General features: G+C 38.2%; 2 protein-coding genes across 3 annotated transcripts in view; both read right to left on the reverse strand.

Moving 5' to 3' along the window:
* FYB1 (FYN binding protein 1) overlaps positions 1-7,746 on the reverse strand; it is a 160,657-nt gene extending 152,911 nt beyond the window's left edge. The window contains exon 1 of one of the 2 annotated variants that reach the window (XM_067033343.1): positions 7,692-7,746. In XM_067033343.1, the coding sequence (XP_066889444.1) occupies positions 7,692-7,694 (3 nt within the window). In that variant the 5' untranslated portion in view covers positions 7,695-7,746. The remainder of the gene's footprint in view (positions 1-7,691) is intronic. The other variant, XM_059060262.2, reaches the window with a different exon arrangement.
* Positions 7,747-20,102: 12,356 nt separating this feature from the next.
* Positions 20,103-22,062, reverse strand: part of C9 (complement C9) — a 56,007-nt gene continuing 54,047 nt past the window's right edge. The window contains exon 12 of the mRNA XM_059060274.2: positions 20,103-20,425. The gene's annotated coding sequence lies outside the window, so the exon portion shown is untranslated. The remainder of the gene's footprint in view (positions 20,426-22,062) is intronic.

Consider the following 22,062-nt stretch of genomic DNA (forward strand, 5'->3'; position numbering starts at 1 on the left):
TTTCTCCAAAGGCACAGATAGCCAACAAGCACATGAAAAGATGCTCAATATTGCTAATTATTAGAGAAATGCAAATAGTATGGCGTTTTCTTAAAAAACTAAAAATAGAGTTACCATATCATCCAGCCATCCCACTCCAGGGCAAATATCCAGAAAAGACAAAAACTCTAATTCAGAAAGATACATACACACCGCTGTTCTTAGCAGCACTATTTACAATAGCCAAGACATGGAAGCAGCCTAAATATCCATCGACAGATGAATGGATAATGAAGATGTGATACATATGTATCTATATCTATATCTAATAGAATATTACTCAGTAATAAAAAAGAATGAAATAATGCCATTTGCAACAACATGGATGGATGGACCTAGAAATTATCATACTGAGTGAAGTAAGTCAGATAAAGACACATTTTTATGATATCACTTATATGTGGAATCTAAAAAAAATAATGCAAATCAACTTATTTACAAAACAGAAACAGGCTCACAGACATAGAAAACAAACTTATGGTTTACCAAAGGGGAAAGGAGGGTAAGGGATAAATTAGGAGTTTGGGATTAACAAATACACACCACTGTATATAAAATAGATAAACAACAAGGATTTACTGCATAGCACAGGGAACTATATTCAATATCTTGAAATAACCTATAATGGAAAAGATTTAGTTATATACACATATAACTAAATCACTTTGTTGTACACCTGAAACTAACAATGTTGTAAATCAAGTATAGTTCGGTTAAAAATTTTTTTAAATGAAGTAGTTTTGCATATAATAAATTCTCAAAATTCTATCAATAAACTTGACAAAACCAAGTTTTAGGGATGATGCAGAGAAATGGCAACTCTCATACAAGGTTGGCAAGAGATAAATTGTTACAATGATTTTAGAGAACAATTTGCTAACATCCAGTAAATTTAAAGGTGCCCAGACCCTCTTTGCAAAAGCACATTTATTCTGGTACTGTTCAAAATGGAAAATAATGACAATGAATTCAACGCTGGAGAATAGATGAATAAATTGCAATGCAATTACACAGAAATTCAATAGGTTGAACCAGAGCTGCATGGGTCCAAATGGATACATACTGAAAACATACCAGTGTCAAGTGAAAGAATGCAAATGCAGAAATCATAAAAATAAACTGGGCAAAACAATATTATATAGTATCTTATGGATACAGGCAGATGAAATAAAAATATAAAAACATGGCGGGGAAGTCAAGACAGCACTATCAGAGAAGGTGTTCCTCTGCTCGTGGAAAGAGGGGTATGGAACTGCGAAGGGCAAAAAGAGGGTTTCAACTTTGTCTTTTTTAGTTTTGAAAAGATGGCAAAATGGCAATAATATGAAAAAATGGTAATATGTGTGGACTCTGGGTGGTGAGTATGTGAGCATTTGTTATGTTATTTGTTTCTTAACATACCATAGTATTTGAAAAAGAGAAGCACATGAGAAAGAAGGGCAAGATGGAATGCACCTCCAAGAATTAGGGAAGTGATATTGAAGTTACTAAATCCAGAGCTGGAGCCCCACACCCATTCGCTTCAACAGCAAGTGTGCACATTTAGCGGTTGCTCATACGTGCTCTAAACAAGTGCCTCTCAGTTCCTCCTACACGCTTGACCTGAGAATGAACGAAGTCTAGAATTTGAACCTCTCACTCTTGGCTTAAAACTCGCTTGTCCTTCGACAGATGAATGGATAAAGAAGATGTGACATATATATACAATGGAATATTACTCAGCCATAAAAAGAAATGAAATTGAGTTATTTGTAGTGAGGTGGATGGACCTAGAGTCTGTCATACAGAGTGAAGTAAGTCAGAAAGAGAAAAACAAATACTGTATGCTAACACATATATATGGAATCTAGAAAAAAAAAAGATGGTACTGATGAACCTAGTTGCAGTGCAGGAATAGAGGTAGACACAGAGAATGGACTTGATGACATGGGGTGGGAGGCGAAGCTGGGGTGAAGTGAGAGTAGCATCGACATATATACGCTATCGAATGTAAAATAGTTGGCTGGTGGGAAGCAGCCACATAGCATAGTGAGATCAGCTCGGTGCTTTGTGACCACCTGGAGGGGTGGGATAGGGAGGGTGGGAGGGAGGGAGATGCAAGAGGGAAGAGATATGGGTATATACGTGTATGTATAACTGATTCACTTTGTTATACAGCAGAAACTAATGAAACATTGTAAAGCAATTATACTCCAATAAAGATGTTTCTTTTTAAAAAAGAAAAACATGGGACTCAAAAAACAAAACTCGCTTGTCATAACAGAGGAGTTTTTTTTTTTTTTTAACACATTTGTACAGACCTTGCAGCAAAGGAGAGGCAGCCCATTTTGCAGAAGCAGAGGATATAAATAGATCAAGAGTAGAGAGTAGGGGTGTACGTGAAGGGAGTGTGTGGAGGTGAGTGGATTTCTATTTGGGGACAGTAGTGTGTTGTTCAGGACACACTACTGACTGACCCCCTCCAGCTTACATGATAAGGACAAGAATCACTGCTCTCCATGAAAGAAGTGGCTTGGAACCCCAGCTCCCAGAGGGATTCTTCTAGCTCAGATTTTATTTTCTGATTTCCCTGGAACACCAGCTCTCAAGTGGGCCTCCACTGCAGCCCCTCAAGTTATTTGCGGAGCCCCAAACCCATCCCCCTCAGAAATCCTTCACAAATTAAACACTTGGCTGTGTTTAAATTTGGGGTCACAGTTTTAAAGGATGAGGGAGAGAAAGTCAGTAGTGAAGCCCCACACTATGGTCAAGGCTGCCTGGAAAGGTTGCACGTCACTTGAGAAGTAGCCCTCTTCTCAAAATGTGAATCAGATAATGACACTCACTCCTTTGCTTGGGAGCCTCCAACGCTGCCCGGGTGAACAAAATAAGATGAAATTCCTTGTCATGGCCCTCGAGACCTTGCAATATGTGACTGCTGGCTGCTTCTAGAAACCACCTCTTTGCCTCTCTCCTCTTCTCTTGTTTTTCCTCCTGCCACCCTGTCTTCTTGCAGATGCAAGCTGTCCCCTGCCTCTTGTCTTTTGTACCTGCCATTTCCTGTGCTTGAAATGGTCTTTACTGCCACCTTTCCTGCGCCTAGCTTACTCTCACTCTTCAGTGCCGCAATTCTCAACCTGCACCGGCCCCTACTTCCCACCTTAAGGATTCGATCTAACTGGTCTTGGCTAGGGCCTTGAGAATGGGTATGATTTATAAGCTACTCACGCGATTCTAATGTGCAAGGAGGGTTGAGAACCAGTGCTTTTGTTTAAGTATCACGGCATCAAAGATAGACCACTATCTAAAGATGATGTTTCCTTTGTATGTTCTATCTCAGCTCCTTATTTACCTCCTTCAGAGCTCACTGCCTGCTAGTTTACTTGAATTAACTTTCTGTCGTCCAGGGAACAGTGGTTCTCCAAGTATTGTACCTGGATCAGCAGCATCAGCAACACTTGGAAACTTATTAGAAATGCCAATTCCCAGGCGCCTTCCCCAACCCTCCAGGTGATTCAGATACTTGCTAAAGTTGGACCCGCTGCGTTGGACCCGAAGCCAGGACCCCACCTGTCTTCTTTACCCTGCATTCTTGTCCAGCAGAGCCCAACGTGGAACAGGGCCTCAATAAACCCTCACTGAATAAAGAGTGATAACACATTTCTTTAGTTAATTGCTCACACGTGAACTGCAAGCTGACCGAAAGGAGCAAAACAAACTAATAAAACCCCCAAACCAATTTTTACTTCATTTCTTAAAACCTTCTAAGGTTTATTGATAAAAGATTTTTTCCCCTCACTAACTGTGAACATACAAAAATTTGTGCATGACTTGATATCTGCCCCTCCCTCTTTTTCAGAAAATCTACAGCTTGAAAGGTACCTAAACATACTTGTCATGTGGACAGGTATCATTTTGTTATTTCCATTTAAGTCTGTTAAGTGACATAATTTGTCTAAGGTCGCAGATTAAGTCAATTTCCACAGGACTATCTGTTTGAGAAGTAGAATCTTTCTGCTTCTGAAATGCGGAATCATAAAGAACATTATGGAACACCTAGCCCACCCTCTACCTTAACTGAGCTGCTTGAGAGAGCTGGAAAGTCGAGTCAAGATCCCACTGCGGGTTATGGGGAGGCTGGGCCTGGAGCCCAGCACTCCGTGCCACCGTGTAGCTAAAATCCATCATTCTTTACAGCTGATGTCCTTGTCCTCACAAAACCCCACGTACTTTTCCACCTAATTCCCACAAGTTTCTACAGTTCCTCTGCCAATAAGTTATACAAAGAGGGTGATAACAGGTGAATTTCCCAATAACAACTTGGGCCATGATGTGGTTCCACTTTCTGATGCTCCCTTCCTGCACTCAGCCTGGAGGAGGCGGAGTTAGTCACACCAGTAACACAGCAGGTGAGCTTGGAGGGAAGGTGAGGCATTTGATCATTGAATCCCCCTTTCTAAACCCTGGGGTGGAGAACCACAAAGCCAGGAACCCCTTTAGTCTCTTATCCCAGTGGCTCTGCAAGATTTCAATAAAGTGAGCATTCTGAAAATAGCATATAATTCATAATGGTAATAGCAGAAGAAGTTACCACCACTGACTCCCAGATCAAACAGAGGTGGTCACCAGACTGAGGAAAGGCCCCTGGCCCTCCTAAAAGCCAGTCCCAGGCTTTTCTACGACCACCTTGCTGTCTTCCTCTGTACCTAGTTTTTCTTGGATGCAGCATAATGCAGAAAAACTCAGGCTCTGGGAGCAGACAGAATTGTGCTCAACTTCTAGGGCTGTGGAATCTGGAAATTCAGTAGCTGTGTGGCTGCGAGTAAGGGAATTACCCTTCCCAAGACTCAGTTTTCTCAGCTAGGAAATAGGGACGATAGCAGTAACTATTTGTAAGGATTGTTATAGGGATTTAATGAGATGGTGTATGTCAAGGTTCACAAATGCTAACTGCCACTGTGTTCTCCTCCTGTGTTCATTGAAGTCTTTATGCCCCCTTAGGAAATCATTTATTTGGGGCTGGAAAGAAAGAAACCAACGTTCATTCAGTGTCTGGCTGGTCCCTTCACTTTAATAGGTGCTTTGTAATCACAATCTTATTCACTCCTTAAAACAACCCTGCGAGATAGTTACTGTCATCATCATCAACATCTTCATCACTGTTGGACAAGGAAACAAACTCAGAGCTCAAGAGACTGATGAAAAAACATACAATTAGTAAGCAAAGCATAAGAAGCCAGGAATAGGGACTTCTTTGGTGGTTCAGTGGTAAAGAATCCGTCCTGTAACGCAGGGGACGCGGGTTCGATCCCTCATCAGGGAAATAAGATCCCACATGCTGTGCAGCAACTAAGCCCACGTGACACAACTACTAAGCCCTTGCACCTCAACTAGAGAGCTTGCATGCTGCAAACCATGGAGCCCGTGCACCACAACCAGAGAGAAGCTTGCGGGCCGCAACAAAGAGCCTGCGTGCCGCAACGAAGACCCGATGTGGCACCCCCCCCCCAAACAAAAAAAGCCAGGAATATGGCCTTTTGACTGATCTATGATGTCTTCCAAGGAGAAAAAGTAGAAAGAGTTTTTTCCTTCTTGTAATATGCTATGTGCCTTTCTGTAACTTGTTGTAGAATGTCAGAGGCAATGTTAGAGAGAGAGAAATTAAAGGAAATCTACTTCCTCTTTAAGTATATCCTTGATATGCTACAAAGATAGGCATGTATATACCATAACTGCCACTGGTAAATTCATTTGCCATGCCATTATATAGTAGGTAAACTTAAACTATATTGTTTAACAAGAGGGTAACTGTGTTCAAAATCTAAATATATGTTTTTTCACCTACCTATTCTAGTAGTTCTGACAATGGAAAATTATAAGGCAATGTATATAAAAGAATGCTTATGACAGTCTTGTCTGTATTACCATAAAGAAAGAAAAATAAAATAAACAATCTCAATGTCCAGCTATATGGAACTAAAATAAATTATGGAATACAATGCAGTCATTAAAAATGATTCATTATTAAAAATGCTATCATAACTCAGATATTATTCAAGATATTTTAAATTATAAAGCAAGTAAGGAAATAGTTTATAAAGTATGATCGTACTTGTAGAAAATTATATTTATAAGATATAGTTTTAAATGACAAAATTGTAAAGGGATCTGTATTAATTTAACAATGATTGCCCCCAAGTGATAGAACTATAGAAAATAAGTATTGTGTCATCTCTTCATATCTATATTTCTAAGAAATTTTCTTTAATAATATGCATTACTTTTGTAATAAGATGATGATCTCTTAAGAGAACATTATATGTAACACCAAACACACACTATCCAATTAAACCTCTCTCTTTTTTTTCTTCTATTACCATCTATTTTTCCCTAAGAAAATGCAAATAACCCTATCAACCACTGTACCTTTATTTATTTTTGAAGAGGATATCGTAATTAAGGTCAAGATCTTTTCTAAGAATCCTGGGTCTGAAGACCGAGTTTGGAAACACTAGAGGGACTTGTAAATCCCATCTTGATAGGTAACCACCCTCCTCTACAGATGGGACTGCAGGGAGAGCCCACGTGCTACCGTTTCCTCTCTGTGGTATTCCTCTCCCCATGACTCTGCAAGTCTGACCCCATCTCTTCTCCTCTCCCTCTCTTTCTCCCATGGTGAGATTACACTCTCTCACCTCAGCCCTTTCCCCATTCTGGCGCAAGAGATTTTAGACTACAAACTCATGCCGTGAACCTTTCTGCCCTCTCTATTCCAGAGCCTACAGTGCACTCCCTGCCCCACTGAGTACCTGCAGGGATCATTGCCTCAGTCCCCATCTTCCCACTGGGAGGTGGCAAAGGAAGTAATCCTCTCCATAACAAGAGAAGGGATAACCAATCTCTATCTTCTAGGGGCTGAGGAGTCTGGGAGGGGTGTGTGGGATAGAAAGTTGACTCTCTTCTAGACTCTGTGAGCCTGAGAACACCACATGTATAAGAACACAGCCAATTATACAGCAAAATAATAGGACACTGTAGCAGAATCTTAATGCTGTAGTTCAGCTACTTTATGGGTTAAGCTAGTTTTTATGGTACACTGGGAACCCAGTCATGATTTTAAGTGCACTCCACATAATGACTTTCAATTAACTTTGGAACACAACCTGTCCCTAAGATTTGGACTACTTGGACTTTGCTTCTCTTAATTAAAATAATAAAATGCATTTTTTCTAAACAAAAGAGCTCCCCTTATAAAATTCATCGTGTTGTCAAAATGGCACTCATCCTCAGCAATATTGCCCAACGTATATCACTGGAGTTCTCTTCAGGGTTCCAAAGTGCTCATAAAAGGAAACGACTGCACTTCGGGTTATAGCACCCAACCATCTTAAGAGGCAAGACAAAGAATGAAGCTTTTCTTTCTTTAAGGCATAGCTCTTCCTCTATTCTGAAGGCTAGAATCAGAAAAGGGAACTCTTGCAGCCACAGTCCCTCAGCTGGTATAATAAAGCCTTAGCAGCTTTATAAGCAAATGGAACTATGATGAGATAAGCAAAAAATTCCAAAGGCTTGGAGGACCTGGCCGTGAAGCACTCCCACACCTCTCCCCTCTATGTAGAAAAGATTAGATGTTTGCTAGGAGACCAAAGAGAGTCATAAAATCTATTACTTACCATTTTTATTGAAAAGAGTTGATGTGCTGGGCACCGAGTGACCCCGAAGATGCTGTAACTCGGACAGTGAATGTGCAAGTTAGCTATGCAGGGTGTACTTCCTTTTTTGAACCGTGTGGTCTGTCCAGTTTTCACACATTGATATATTAGGTTTATTTGCATGTTATCTCAGCCCTCGGAGCATTTGTATAACTAGCTAGGTTTGTCCAGTTATTATGCTTTAATAATATGAAAACAGCTACAGGTGAAGCTTTGAAGTCTTAAATATTGACACAATTTTTTAAAAAGTGCCTGAATTGTAAACTCTGTGTATGTTATTAACCCATTTTATATAAAATGTGTGTTTCTGGACCTATCTATGTATCTATTTATTTATCTGCCAAGGACCCACATTAACATGTTAACAGTGGTTCACTTCGGTGGAGGTATTATTACAAATAATCCTTATTTTGTACTTTGCTGACTTTTTGACTTTTTAATTTTGAATATATGGCACGTTTAAAACATAACTATAATATTAAAAAGAGCAAAAAGATCATGATAATTTTAATCATCAATTCCAAATGCATTTAAATCTATCTCATCAATATTTGAATGGTGGACATATTTTAAGCTTATCATAGGATGTTACTCATTTCATTAAAAATATAAAGTACATGTCAGTCTAGGTTCATGCATTAATATTTTGGTAATATTTGTTAGCATCAGATTCCTCAATCTCTCACACTGGTGAACTAGATATTCTTGAGTTAAGGGCATAATATTTGATCCCAATCAGTCAGAGTTCCCACCAATCTTCTCTAGTGCTTGTTTGAACTCATTTTGGTACATGGATTTTTACCTCCTTTATTTTTAATATATAGCCTATATATATATATATATATATATATATATATATATATATATATATATATATACTGATACTAAAGTAATTTTAAGAGTAGAAGATCATCTTCATGTCCTATTGCAAAGGAAAGGCAACTGACTTCTTAATTTTGGGTTGCAAATTTCTAGATCTTGTATGTACTACCACATTAACCTAGTAGAGAGACACCAAATTTTTTCATTTGATCCTTACTAATTACTTATTACTTACTAATTTTTCATTTGATCCTTATTAATTACTACTGTGACAATAAAAATTCTTTATGAAATGGATATTCCCTGTTATTTATTTCTTAAAATGAAAATGTTTTTCAAAATCAAGATGTGGTTAGAAATATGGATAGAATCATTGCCAGGACAAGGCAGAAAGGCAGGGGAAGGGTCAGGTCCCAGGGGTAGAAAGGAATTTGAGATTGCCTTGAAACTGTAGATATTTTAAAGATGGATAAGGCTTGAGGATAGGAGGGTAGTCAGAAATTGCACTATCTTTGGCACATAATAAATGCTCAATGAATTAACAGAGGAGGAAGATCAAAGCAAGGCAGGTATGAGAACCACGCATTCTTTTAGACATAAGCCATTGCCAGAAGACCTTAAAATGGAGACATTCTCTAGCTTAACTGAAAAGCCTCTCATCCACTATCTGTTGGAACAGTACAATTTAGGGTCTAAAGCAGAGGGTTTTCCTCAGGCAGCACGTTATAATCACCTGGGAAGCTTTTAAAAATCCAAGTTTCCAGGCTTAACCCCAGACCATTAAATAAAAATCTCTACTTTGAGACCCAGGCATCAGTGTTTTTTAAAGTTCCCCTGGTGGTTTCAAAATGCAGGCAAGCCCAGGCTCTAGGAGGCAATAACTTGACAGTACTGTAGAAATAATCCTGATGCTCTGACACTGTTTACTACCAAGTTTATCAACATATTTTCACCATGCGCTCCATAATAATTACTTATTCTTGGTCATTCTATGATTTTCTCTCTGGGCCGGTAATTTGGACAAAAATTACACGATAAATGGAAATCGAGCAATTTCCATTAACAATGTAGCTAACTGTACAAGTCTCTGGTTAAGAGAATGTTGAGTTTCAATTTATTCATTTGAGTTCCATTTCAATTTGTGTTTATTTCTTTTTTTTTTTTTGAAGCACCAATTTTGGAATACTTTATTTTTTTCTTAATTGCAGATTAAGGTGATTTTTAGTTGTTATTGACATAAATTCAGCAGTCTCTCAAAAATAGATTTAAGAGAAGTATTTTGGCTAAGAAAAAAACAGACTAGCTGTAGCTCTCATCCATAACTCATAACTCACCAATAAGTTTTTATTTTTAGTTTTTGGAGCATAATCATTTAACTTAAAAAAACATGTTTCAAGTATCACTTATGTGAGCACATTTCCTGTGAACTCAATTAAGTATGTAAATCCTTGAGCAGGAAGAGGAAACAGGAAATGCAAGAAAGCTGACACATTGTATAATGATACCATCTGAAGAAGGTAAAGGTTTTTTTTGTGGTATGGGTGCTGCAGTTATTCCTGCTAATGGAAGGGAGAAGTAGCTTAGAGAACACAAAAATGGTTATAATTCTTCAAATCTCTTTTCATAAATTTGCATTCTAGAGAAATGTTTCTGTTCAGGCAATGGTAAAATGAGGCTGTCTCCCTGGTACAAAGTGACAGCTTGATGGAGACTGTGAGGCCCAGAGACATGGTGGGGTTGGGGGGGAGTGGTGAATCCAGCTTCATTTTTTTTTAAGTCAGTTTACAAGATGGAGGGCAAATGACAATGTAACACTACTTATTGAGCCTTATTTTAAAATGTTGTCACTGTTGTATCTATCAGGTTTTAAAAGGAGCATGGTTGAACTTGTTAGCACAGAGAGTTAGAAAGACTTATAAACTCTTACACAGTGTCAGCTTTATAACCTGAATGGCTAACATTTTACAAAAGAAACAGATGATCATCTGCTTTACATGCCCAACAATCACAGGCCTGGGCAAGACCCCTGAGATAGGAGAACAGGAGGATGTTGAGTCTCACCTCTTCCAGAAAGCCTTCTGTGCCGCTGGCTCACTCATCTCTCCCTTGTTCTGGACTCCTACAGACTGCACCACGAAATGAAGCTCTTTGATATGTTTCCCTTTTATGGTTCTCCCATTGTATCGGTTGCATTAAGTTTGGCTCCGTAACCAGATCTGAAACTCCTCCAGTACGAATTAATTTTCATACTTCCTTCTGTCACCCTAATATCCTAGAGTAGCTTTTATTTTTTTAAAGCTTTTTTTGTGACTCACGGTTTCCTTTCAGAATCTGATGACAGCAGTATATGGTTTGCCCACTAATTCTGCGTGTGTACAGCCTCCCTTGAAGCCCATCCTTTATGGGAAGCTGTAGGAGAACTCTTGGCTAAAATATTGTCAAACACTGGGAGATGGTCACTACATTGGTGCTTTTTGATGATGAAGTGAAAGCACAGAAATGTTAAGTGATCCCTTATGTTTCCAGACTAGGAAACTGGTCAGCTAAAACTTCATTATTTTGTAAACTTGTCTTTTATCGACATGCATTTGAACCTTGCCAGGAGAGAACAACTCAAACTCACAAAATAGATTCATAGAAATTCAAGGAAGTTCTAGTTTCCTTGCAAGGAGAGATATGGAATAGCCAAATGGAAAGGAGCAGGAAAAAAAGCAGGATAAGAAAAGGCACTCTTTAAAAAGTTGTGTGGGAGGAAATGGCTAGTTCCTTGATTTGGCTTATTTCTCTTTCACTTTTGGTTTTGAAAACAAAATGGATGTTTTTCACTTGTACTTTCTATTTTTGATGAAAGGAGACCTTAACCTTTTCGGAACATCAATGCACTAGGAAGAAAAAAATGTATTAATCAACTTCAGTGAAAAATCAATTCATCTTTCAGTTGAAGGAGTATTCCTACTATATTTCAATAGGATTGTTATCCCAAAACTGGGTTTGCCTCTTGGTGGGTGTTGAACTAAAAGACACAACCAAGCCAAAGCCCAGGAGAAGGAAGGATTGATTACTTGCAGCCAGTAAGCAGAACACCAGGGATCTTTCCCAAAGTAGCGTCTCTCGGAACAGCAAAACTGGGGGAGTTTTACGGTAAGGATACATGCATATTCATGAAGGGGCTTGGGCAGTCAACAGAATCCAAGTTTTAGTTGACTGAAGTCATGAGGGTCAGCAAAGGTCAACATCATCTTCTCTTAGATACCAGTTGATCTGATGGTTGAGGGCTTCAGGCTAATCTTTACCCTTGAAATAGAACTAGGAGTCTTTACAACTGATATATTATCTTTGCTATTGTTATTTTTCTTGCGTGATAACAGTTGTTTATTTGTTCCTTTAAGATCATTAATTACTGAGACCTGTTAAAGGACATTGTGGCCAGGCTTAGAGCACTAAATGGCTTAGGCCAAAAATGGCTTCTCTTATGTCAAGAAATCCATGCCTGGTTCTTTTTCTGTAGGGACCCCCTACCCTATCTGCTTACAAGATGAGTAAACTGTATTTAAACTCAAGAAGGGCAGGGAACAATTGTCTCTACAATTTAAACCCAACCCCAGGCAAATGTTTATTAAACTCTAAAAAAAAAACCTGTTGAAATAGGACAATGGAGAAATAATCTAAACTTTACTTAAGGAGTCTTTTATCAAACCAATTAACTTGGAGAGCAAAGAGACAAAGAACAAAGCTTCTAGAAGAATCCTATATTATATATTAATTTACTTACTACTTTCTTATTTGGGATATAATTTGTATCTTACCCTCTCTTGGGATTTGGGGAACTTGTAGAGCTCTGTGGGAGTCTGTTGAGTCTTGTAATCCTTTTATCTCACTGGATCTCCAACAAAAGATTTAACTGACACCATCAAAATACACACCCTCATTGGATTGATTGTTGAAGATTTGTTAATAATTGCTCTTTAATGGATAAAAGAAAGAAAAGGTCCTACATGAAAGATAGATCTGTTTTTCTTTTTGTCCTTCCGCATTCATTCATTTATTCCCAGTTTCCTTACAAACCAGAAGGTTAGGCCAGAAAGGTTGGAAAATAAACTGATGTGCTTTGGGAATTTACAGACTCAGAGAAGATGACAAAAGGGAAATGGATCACTTCCTCATTCCTGGAATTCTTATCCTGTCCCACTGTCAATTAAGTACAGGTGTGACTATATTCATTTTCCTAGTCTGTTGTCTGTTTAATTTTAAAATAGAAATATTTCCATTTCAGTACAAGATAAATACTGATGAAGCCTTACACCTTTCTTTGCACTCAGAATATATTTCAAATTTGTTTAAATTAGTCAATTTAAAAGCATCTCCATTTTATACTCTTTTTCCTTGAGTTTCTTTCTTTTTTTTTTCACATTAGAATCACCCTATTCTCTCCTTCTCTCCATTTGAAAAATTACTCAACCTGTCTTTCTTTTTTTTTTTTTTTTTTTTAATTTTTATCAGTGTATATAGTTGCTTTAAATGTTGTGTTAGTTTCTTTCAACCTTAGTCTTTTTGGTACCCTATTGCTCAAATGAAGATTTGTCAGATTGGAAGCTTTCCTAAACACAAAATTATTTATGACAATACAAAATTGGTCATACCTGAGTGTAACCTAGTGACAATTTTCTTTTTGGTCAGAAGAATAGCAATATTTCTATTTTCAATTCTGTAGTACCTTTTGGAACTAAATACTACTACTTAATAATGCTATATGGCAGACTTAGGGGTATCTATAATGTAGCTATGAAAACAAATGTAATACAACACAATTTGTGAAATGACTCAATGTTACCCTGACCCTCTTTTCTCTTGTCCTTTCCAGGTAGATTGACTTTAGTAGGCTAACACACAGTTTAAAAAAATCACTGAGCAACAAATGATACTGGGATAGTCACATTGCAAAAGAATGAAGTTGGAATCTTACCTTATACCATATACAAAAATTAACTCAAAATGGATCAAAGACCTAAACATAAGAGCTAATTAAACTACAACACTCTTAGAAGAAAACATAGGGGAAAAGCTGCATGACATTGACATTGGATCCAGTGATTTTTTGAGTATGACACCAAAAGCACAGGCAACAAAAGGAAAAGTAGATGAATTAGACTTCAACATTAAAAACTTCTTGCAAGTCAAATATCTGATAAGGGATTAATTTCCAGAATATATAGAGAACTCCTACAACTCAACAACAACAAAAAACCTGATTAACAAATAGACAAAGGACTTGGACATACATTTCTCCAAAGAAAATATACTAAAGCCAATAACCACATGAAAAGATGCTCAACATCATTAATAATTAGGGAAGTGTACTTCAAACTCACAATGAGATATTACTTCATACCCATTAGGATGGTTATTATAAAAAAACAAACTAAAACTCTCAAACACAAAAGATATTACACTAGGTGAAATAAATCAGATACAAAAGGACAAATGTTTTGTGAGTCCACTTATTTCAGGTACCTGAAATAGTCAAATTCATAGAGATAGAAAGTAGAATAGTAGCTACCACAGCTGGGGCAGTAGGGAATGGAGAGTTACTGTTTAATGTGTACAATACAACGCGTATTGTAATGAAACACTGCATACGGAGTTTCAGTTTGGGATGATGAAAAACTTCTGGAGGTGGAGAGTGGTGATGGTTGCACAATGTGAATGTGCTTAAAGCCACTAAATTGTACACTTAATAGTGGCCAAATGGTAAATTTTATGTAATGTGTATTTTGCCACAGAGAAAAACACCTCCTCCCTTTTTTTTTTTTTTTTTTAAGTATCATCAGGGTAAAATTATATTCAGGTAAGTGGGTACAAGAACAGAAAGCATATTCAGAACTTAACAGTTTGTAAATCTAACCAGGTTATTTTTTTTTTTCTTTTTTGCTGTTAAGGTTTTTTTTTAAAAATTTAATTTAATTTATTTATTTTTTATACAGCAGGTTCTTATTAGTTATCTATTTTATATATATTAGTGTATATACATCAATCCCAATCTCCCAATTCATCCCACCACCACCTCCCTCGCCCCCCAACCACTTTCCCCCCTTGGTGTCCATATGTTTGTTCTCTACATCTGTGTCTCTGTTTCTGCCTTGCAAACTGATTCATCTGTATCACTTTTCTGGATTCCCCATATATGCATTAATATATGATATTTGTTTTTCTCTTTCTGACTTACTTCACTTTGTATGACAGTCTCTAGGTCCATCCACATCTCTACAAATGACCCAATTTCATTCCATTTAATGACTATTCCACCGAGCTGATCTCCCTGTGCCATGCAGCTGCTTCCCACTAGCTATCCACCCTATGTTTGGTAGTGTATATATGTCCATGCCACTCTCTCACTTCGTCACAGCTTACCCTTCCCCCTCCCCATATCCTCAAGTCCATGCTCTAGTAGGTCTGTGTCTTTATTCCCATCCTACCCCTAGGCTCTTCATGACATTTTCTTTTCTTAGCTTCCATATATATGTGTTAGCATACGGTATTTGTTTTTCTCCTTCTGACTTACTGCACTCTGTATGACAGACTCCAGGTCCATCCACCTCACTACAAATAACTGAATTTCGTTTCTTTTTATGGCAGGGTAATATTCCACTGTATATATGTGCCACATCTTCTTTATTCATTCATCTGTCGATGGACATTTAGGTTGCTTCTATGTCCTGGGTATTGTAAACAGAGTTGCAATGAACATTTTGGTACATGACTCTCTTTGAATTCTGGTTTTCTCAGGGTGTATGCCCAGTTGTGGGATTTCTGGGTCGTATTGTAGTTCTATTTGTAGTTTTTTAAGGAACCTCCTTACTGTTCTCCATAGTGGCTGTATCAATTTACATTCCCACCAACAGTGCAAGAGGGTTCCCTTCTCTCCACACCCTATCCAGCATTTATTGTTTGTAGATTTTTTGATGATGGCCATTCTGACTGGTGTGAGGTGATACCTCATTGTAGTTTTGATTTGCATTTCTCTAATGATTAATGATGTTGAGCATTCTTTCATGTGTTTGTTGGCAATCTGTATGTCTTCTTTGGAGAAATGTCTATTTAGGTCTTCTGCCCATTTTTGGATGGAGTTTTTTGTTTTTTTGTTATTGTGCTGCATGAGCTGCTTGTAAATTTTGGAGATTAATCCTTTGTCAGTTTCTTCATTTGCAAATATTTTCTCCCATTCTGAGGGTTGTCTTTTCATCTTGTTTATGGTTTCCTTTGCTGTGCAAAAGCTTTTAAGTTTCATTAGGTCCCATTTGTTTATTTTTGTTTTTATTTCCATTTCTCTAGGAGGTGGGTCACAAAGGATCTTGCTGTGATTTATGTCATAGAGTGTTCTGCCTATGTTTTCCTCTAAGAGTTTGATAGTGTCTGGCCTTACATTTAGGTCCTTAATCCATTTTGAATTTATTTTTGTGTATGGTGTTACGGAGTGTTCGAATTTCATACTTTTACATGTACCTGTCCAGTTTTCCCAGCACCACTTATTGAAGAGGCTGTCTTTTCTCCACTGTATATTCTTGCCTCCTTTATCAAAGATAATATTTCTTTCTCTTTAATTTTTGTCAATTTGATTACCATGCGTCTCAGTGTGTTTCTCCTTGGGTTTATCCTGCCTGGGACTCTCTGTGCTTCTTGGACTTGGTGGCTATTTCCTTTCCCATGTTAGGGAAGTTTTCGACTATAATCTCTTCAAATATTTTCTTGGTCCTTTCTCTCTCTTTTTCTTCTTCTGGGGCCACTATAATGTGCATATTGGTGCATTTAATGTTGTCCCAGAGGTCTCTTAGGCTGTCTTCATTTCTTTTCATTCTTTTTTCTTTATTCTGTTCTGCAGCAGTGAATTCCACCACTCTGTCTTCCAGGTCACTTATCCATTCTTTTGCCTCAGTTATTCTGCTATTCTGATTCCTTCTAGTGTACTTTTCATTTCAGTTATTGTATTGTTCATCTATGTTTGTTTGTTCTTTAATTCTTCTAGGTGTTTGTTCTTTAATTCTAGGTCTTTGTTAAACATTTCTTGTATCTTCTTGATCTTTACCTCCATTCTTTTTCCAAGGTCCTGGATCATGTTCACTATCATTATTCTGAATTCTTTTTCTGGAAGGTTGCCTACCTCCACTTCATTTAGTTGTTTTTCTGAGGTTTATCTTGTTCTTTCATCTGGTACATAGTCCTCTGCCTTTTTATCTTGTCTGTCTTTCTGTGGATATGGTTTTCTTTCCACAGGCTGCAGGATTATAGTTTTTCTTGCTTCTGCTGTTTGCCCTCTTGTGGATGAGGTTATGTAAGAGGCTTGTGCAAAGCTTCCTGACAGGAGGGACTGGTGGTGGGTAGAGCTGGGTGTTGCTCTGGTGGGCAGAGCTGAGTAAAACTTTAATCTGCTTGTCTGCTGATGGGTAGGGCTGAGTTCCCTCCTTGTTGGTTGTTTGGCCTGAGGTGACCCAGCACTGGAGCCTAGAGGGTTTTTGGTGGGACTAATGGTGGACTCTGGGAGGGCTCATGCCAAGGAGTATTTCCCAGAACTTCTGCTGTCAGTGTCCTTGTCCCTGTGGTGAGCCACAGCCACCCCCTGCCTCTGCAGGAGACCCTCCAACAGTAGCAGGTAGGTCTGGTTCATTCTCCTGTGGGGCCACTGCTCCTTCCCCTGAATCCTGATGTGCACACTACCTTGTGTGTACCCTCCAAGAGTGGAGTCTCTGTTTCCCCAAGTCTTGTCAAAATCCTGCAATCAAATCCCTCTATCCTTCAAAGTCTGATTCTCTGGGAATTCCTCCTCCTGTTGCCAGACCCGCAGGTTGGGTAGCCTGACGTGGGGATCAGAACCTTCACTCCAGGTGACTTCTATGGCATAATTGTTCTCCAGTTTGTGAGTCACCCACCCAGCGGTTATGAGATTTTATTTTATTGTGATTGCTCCCCTCCCACCATCTCATTGCAACTTCTCCTTTGTCTTTGGATGTGGGGTAACTTTTTTGGTGAGTTCCAGTGTCTTCCTGTTGATTATTGTTCAGCAGTTAGTTGTGACTCTGGGCTTTCACAAGAGGGAGTGAGAGCATGTCCTTCTACTCAGCCATCTTGACACAATCTCCAAAAACACCTCCTCTTAAAAAAAAGTCATTCAACCTACTAATTATTTAGAGGAGAGTACTAAGCCACTCTGCCATATACAGTTATCCTCCATTTTCAGGTTTAATCGTGTTGGCTGTCTAATGTCACAAACATTAGAGTGAAACTTGAAAAGATTTATATCAGTAGCCTTGCATGATACCATAGCAACAGCTACAATTTATTGTTATTAGGCGCCAAGGTTATTATATGCTTTATCTCAATGAATCAACCTAACAATTCTATGAAGGATATATTACTAACCCCGGGCATATCTTGGGGTTTAGGAGTTTAATAATTTGTCTACTGTTAAAAAGCCACACCATTCCATTCTCTTGAACCATTTCACTGCTCTTAGTATAGTACGGGGTAATGAACATGAGGTGGTGGTGGAGGGGCTGGGAGAGGGTTGGTGGGCAGAAAGATAGATGGTTGTCCTACAAATTATTTATATGTGTGTGTGTGTGTCTGTGTGTGTGAGTGTGTGGAAGGGAGAAGTTTTATTTTCTTTGAAAATAAATGTAAGCTGAGCCTAGTCTTTATTCACCATTTTGGGTTGTTTTTCATAAATATTGGGACACTAACTCAGGAGCTGCTCTTGTGGCATTTTTGGATGCAGTGTTCTGCTGTGTTTACAATCAAATACACACTCAAAAGGCCTTGGGGAGGCCATGGTGTAAAGCTGGTATGTGTTGGAGTGAGCAGGCATATGTCTACCAATGTCATCAGTAGGATGAATAAGCACCCCGAGTTTTATGTATAAAAAAGGAAAAGCATAAAAATGTAGCAATTCTCTGAAGGTTTTCTTCTTATCAAGACCAAGGAAACATGAATGCCCATCCAGCTTTCCCAGGCCCTTTGATAATGGCTGGAGCTCAGTATAATGATCTGAATGTATAGCCTGAGCATTAGAGGACTGTTTCCCTCACACATCCCTTGCTCTTTGAATTTGTGGTGTGCCCTCTCAGAGAGCATGTGTGGGTTATACTGCACTCAGGCTGGCCAGTCCAAGCTAGGACTTCGCTTCTCAGGAAACCTCAATCCAGGATGAGCCATGTAAGCTTTAGCCTCCTGGAGGTCCTCGTCTCCCCCAATTTCTGGTCATTCTTCCTCTATGCTGATTCCTGCCAGGCAGTTTCTGGTGTCTCAGTGGTGCACCCTGCTGGAAATGCTCTACCAGATACACCACCTTTGGAGGAAGTTGGAGAGTCTCACTGTCAACAGTGAACCTACAATCTTTCCCCATTTCCAGGAAAGGGACTCTGATAAATCTTTAAGCTGACCCTCAGGAGTCTGGTCGAGGCTCAGCTCTTTTCTTGTTTGACAATTTGTAATTCACAAGGATGCAAGGAATTCTCAGTAGTTACTATGGTAACTCTACCTTAATCCAGATGCTCTACATCAGAAACTCTCTCAACAGTGGATTGTTCAGTATTTGTATGTATTTAACATCCTGATTCTTTCTGATTCACTCAGGTTTCTGGGGGGCAGGAAATATGTATTTTCTTGAGCACCAATGCTATCTTATACCCTAAAGGGCCTGGCACTTTTATTTTTAGAGAACTATCTCTGTGTCCTACCTTACATTAAAATACATCTCATATCCAACATTTTTCTTTGCTGGAAGAAAAACACCTTGAAAATTAGTTTTTAAATTTTGCTTTTGAAATTATTTGTATTGTGATTTCTCAGCAATCATGTACATTCTTGAGAATTTCTGTGAAGTGAGGAAAACTAACTTAAATTTATTTATAAAAGTGTGAAAATTTTATTACTAAAAAAAGAATGAGCAAATTGACATGATAATGTTGTTGACATTTAATTAAATATTTATTAATTTTGATTTTGCCTTTTTCCCCTTGTACTTTGAGCCCTTCTTTACTCCTTCCTTCTCCTTCTTCTTCTTTTAGGGTTCTCGGACCTTTTCAAAGCTCTCAAGTCTTAAGTACCATGCTATCTAATGAATAAAATTGTATAGCCAGCTCCTTTAATTAGCTCCTTGTGTGAGTAGACTTAACCTTACCTGACTCATAAGGCTAGGTATTAAGTTGGATCATATGAAATCACTGGATTTGGGGTTTTGTTTTGTTTTTGGTAAAATACAACTAAATAGAGACAATTTCACATGATTTAACCTAATGGTTTTTGGTTGCAAATACAATACACTTTTTTCCTTGGAGACATAGAGTTAAATCGGAGAGCTAAGACTTAAAAAAGCAGAGTTCTGTGCTTGCGGTAGGTGTTCGGCAAGTATTTGCAGAATGAATGCATGCATGTATCCAAGAATGACAGAACAAGATGCAAGAACGTAAACAAAAGCACAACTGCATGATACAGACTTGTGGTAATGGAAGTGGCAGAACGTATTCATCATACAAAGAACTTTCTCAATTACTTTAAGTCTTTTTAACCAACACTCTCTTTTTAATTCAATTTTGTTTTGCTAGCAAGGGATTGACATTGGCTGTAGGAGAAAGCAGTCCTGGCATATTTCACTGCTGACTCTCCTCATTAGGGAATAAAAAATGGAAACATCATAGGAGTTTAAGGAGGCAAAGAAGCATTGTGGATCTAAGAGAGAGGAGACTTCAGAGGTCGGCAGGATTTTCATGAAGCACGTTGCATTTCATTCAGCAGCAAGAACTATCTCTGGAAGGTCCTGATGTTTTTCTTTCCATACGACCCCAGGGAAACAAACAGCAGCTCTTTTTTTTTTTTTTTTTTGGCTGGCAATCCCAGGAAAAAAACAAAAGATTATCAAATCTTAATGATTAATAGAACTACAACTTCGGGTCAATCCACCCACCCATTTATTCATCCTTTTATCTTTTTGTACCGTAATGTGCGAGAGACTGTCTAGGTGCTGGGAGAAGAGTGAGATTTAAGATATAAGACACATTTCCAAACTAGAGGTGATGTTCATCTTGTGTCAGGTGAGTAAGTGTGATTAGTGCTGGAAGAGCAGTGGGGAAAGTGCTCAGGGAGCGTAGACAGAGAACTGATGCCCGAAGATTCCAGAGGAGATTTCATTGCAGGTGTTAATTGGCCTGGGTCCAGAATAGAGGTTTTTAACCCTGGCTATAGATTAGAATAACCAGAGGATTTAAAGGAAGAAAAGAAGAAAGGAAGAAAGGAAGAAAGAAAGAAAGAAAGAAAGAAAGAAAGAAAGAAAGAAAGAAAGAAAGAAAGAGAGAAAGAAAGAGAGAAAGGAAGAAAGAAAGAGAAAGAAAGAAAGAGAGAAAGAAAGAGAGAAAGGATGAAAAAGTAAACCATGGCCAGGCAATATCCACCACAAAGGTTCTGGTTTAATTAACTTGGGATGGATATCCGTTTTGTTATGTTTCTCTTTTTGCCCTTTTTAAAAAAGTTAACCAGGTAAATATAAATACAATGAGCAACTTGATTGAGAACCACTAGTCTGGAAGAAGTAGAAACACATAAGGAGAGGGAGGTCAGTTTGTGTGGAAAGCTGGAACTGAACTTTCTGCAGAAAACTGGATACCTGGAAGAGCTGCCTCAATGGAAAGACTCGGCAAGAAAGGTTTCACTGTGGTCTAGTGTCTCAGCAAGGAACTTGTGGACCATCATTGGTCAGACACGAAAAGTCAACCAGAAGATACCAGTGTTTTCAAAAATGTGATATACATATAGGAGGGACCTTGATCTTCATTATCCATAAATCCAAAATGTAGAACTCAAACCAAGACATTTACATGAAAAACTGGTGCAAAGGGATGAAAAGAACGGGGCTTCCCCAGAAGCAAACAACCCTAGGAATACCTTCCTACCCAGAGTAGACAAGGTTCCCAAAGGAAACAAATTCCACTGAAGACTAGGCCTGCGATGAAAAATTCTTAAGTACTCAAGGAAGAAAAAAATGCCATGAGAATGAGTACATGCAGAAACTATATATTCTGGATCACTCTGAGAGAGACTTGTATATAAACATATTTAACATGTTCAAAGAAATAAAAATAAGAAAAATCCAGTAGGCCAGGAGAGAAAAAAATAGACACAAAACAAAATATACAGAAATTAAATTTATTTATAATTTAATTAAAATTATTTTATAATTAAAATAACTTTAAAAAATCCTCTATAGATTGGTTAAAGGGTATAGCCTATATATACATAGCTGAAAAAAAGAACTGAAAATTTAGAAGACAAAGCTGAAGAAATCACAGAAAGCTGCAGAATAGTCCACATGGAGAGAAATAGGTAGAAAACAGTGGTCTTGAGTATGGATTTTTGGAGACTACTAATGCTTTTTGGAATACAGAACATTGGGTTGACATTTTAGATACATAAGAGACAGATAGTATATAGGAAAAATCAATTATCCTAAAATTTCAGAGAAATCTAA

Source organism: Kogia breviceps, chromosome 4 (genome assembly GCF_026419965.1).
Source record: "Kogia breviceps isolate mKogBre1 chromosome 4, mKogBre1 haplotype 1, whole genome shotgun sequence".
NCBI classification, from domain to species: domain Eukaryota; kingdom Metazoa; phylum Chordata; class Mammalia; order Artiodactyla; family Physeteridae; genus Kogia; species Kogia breviceps.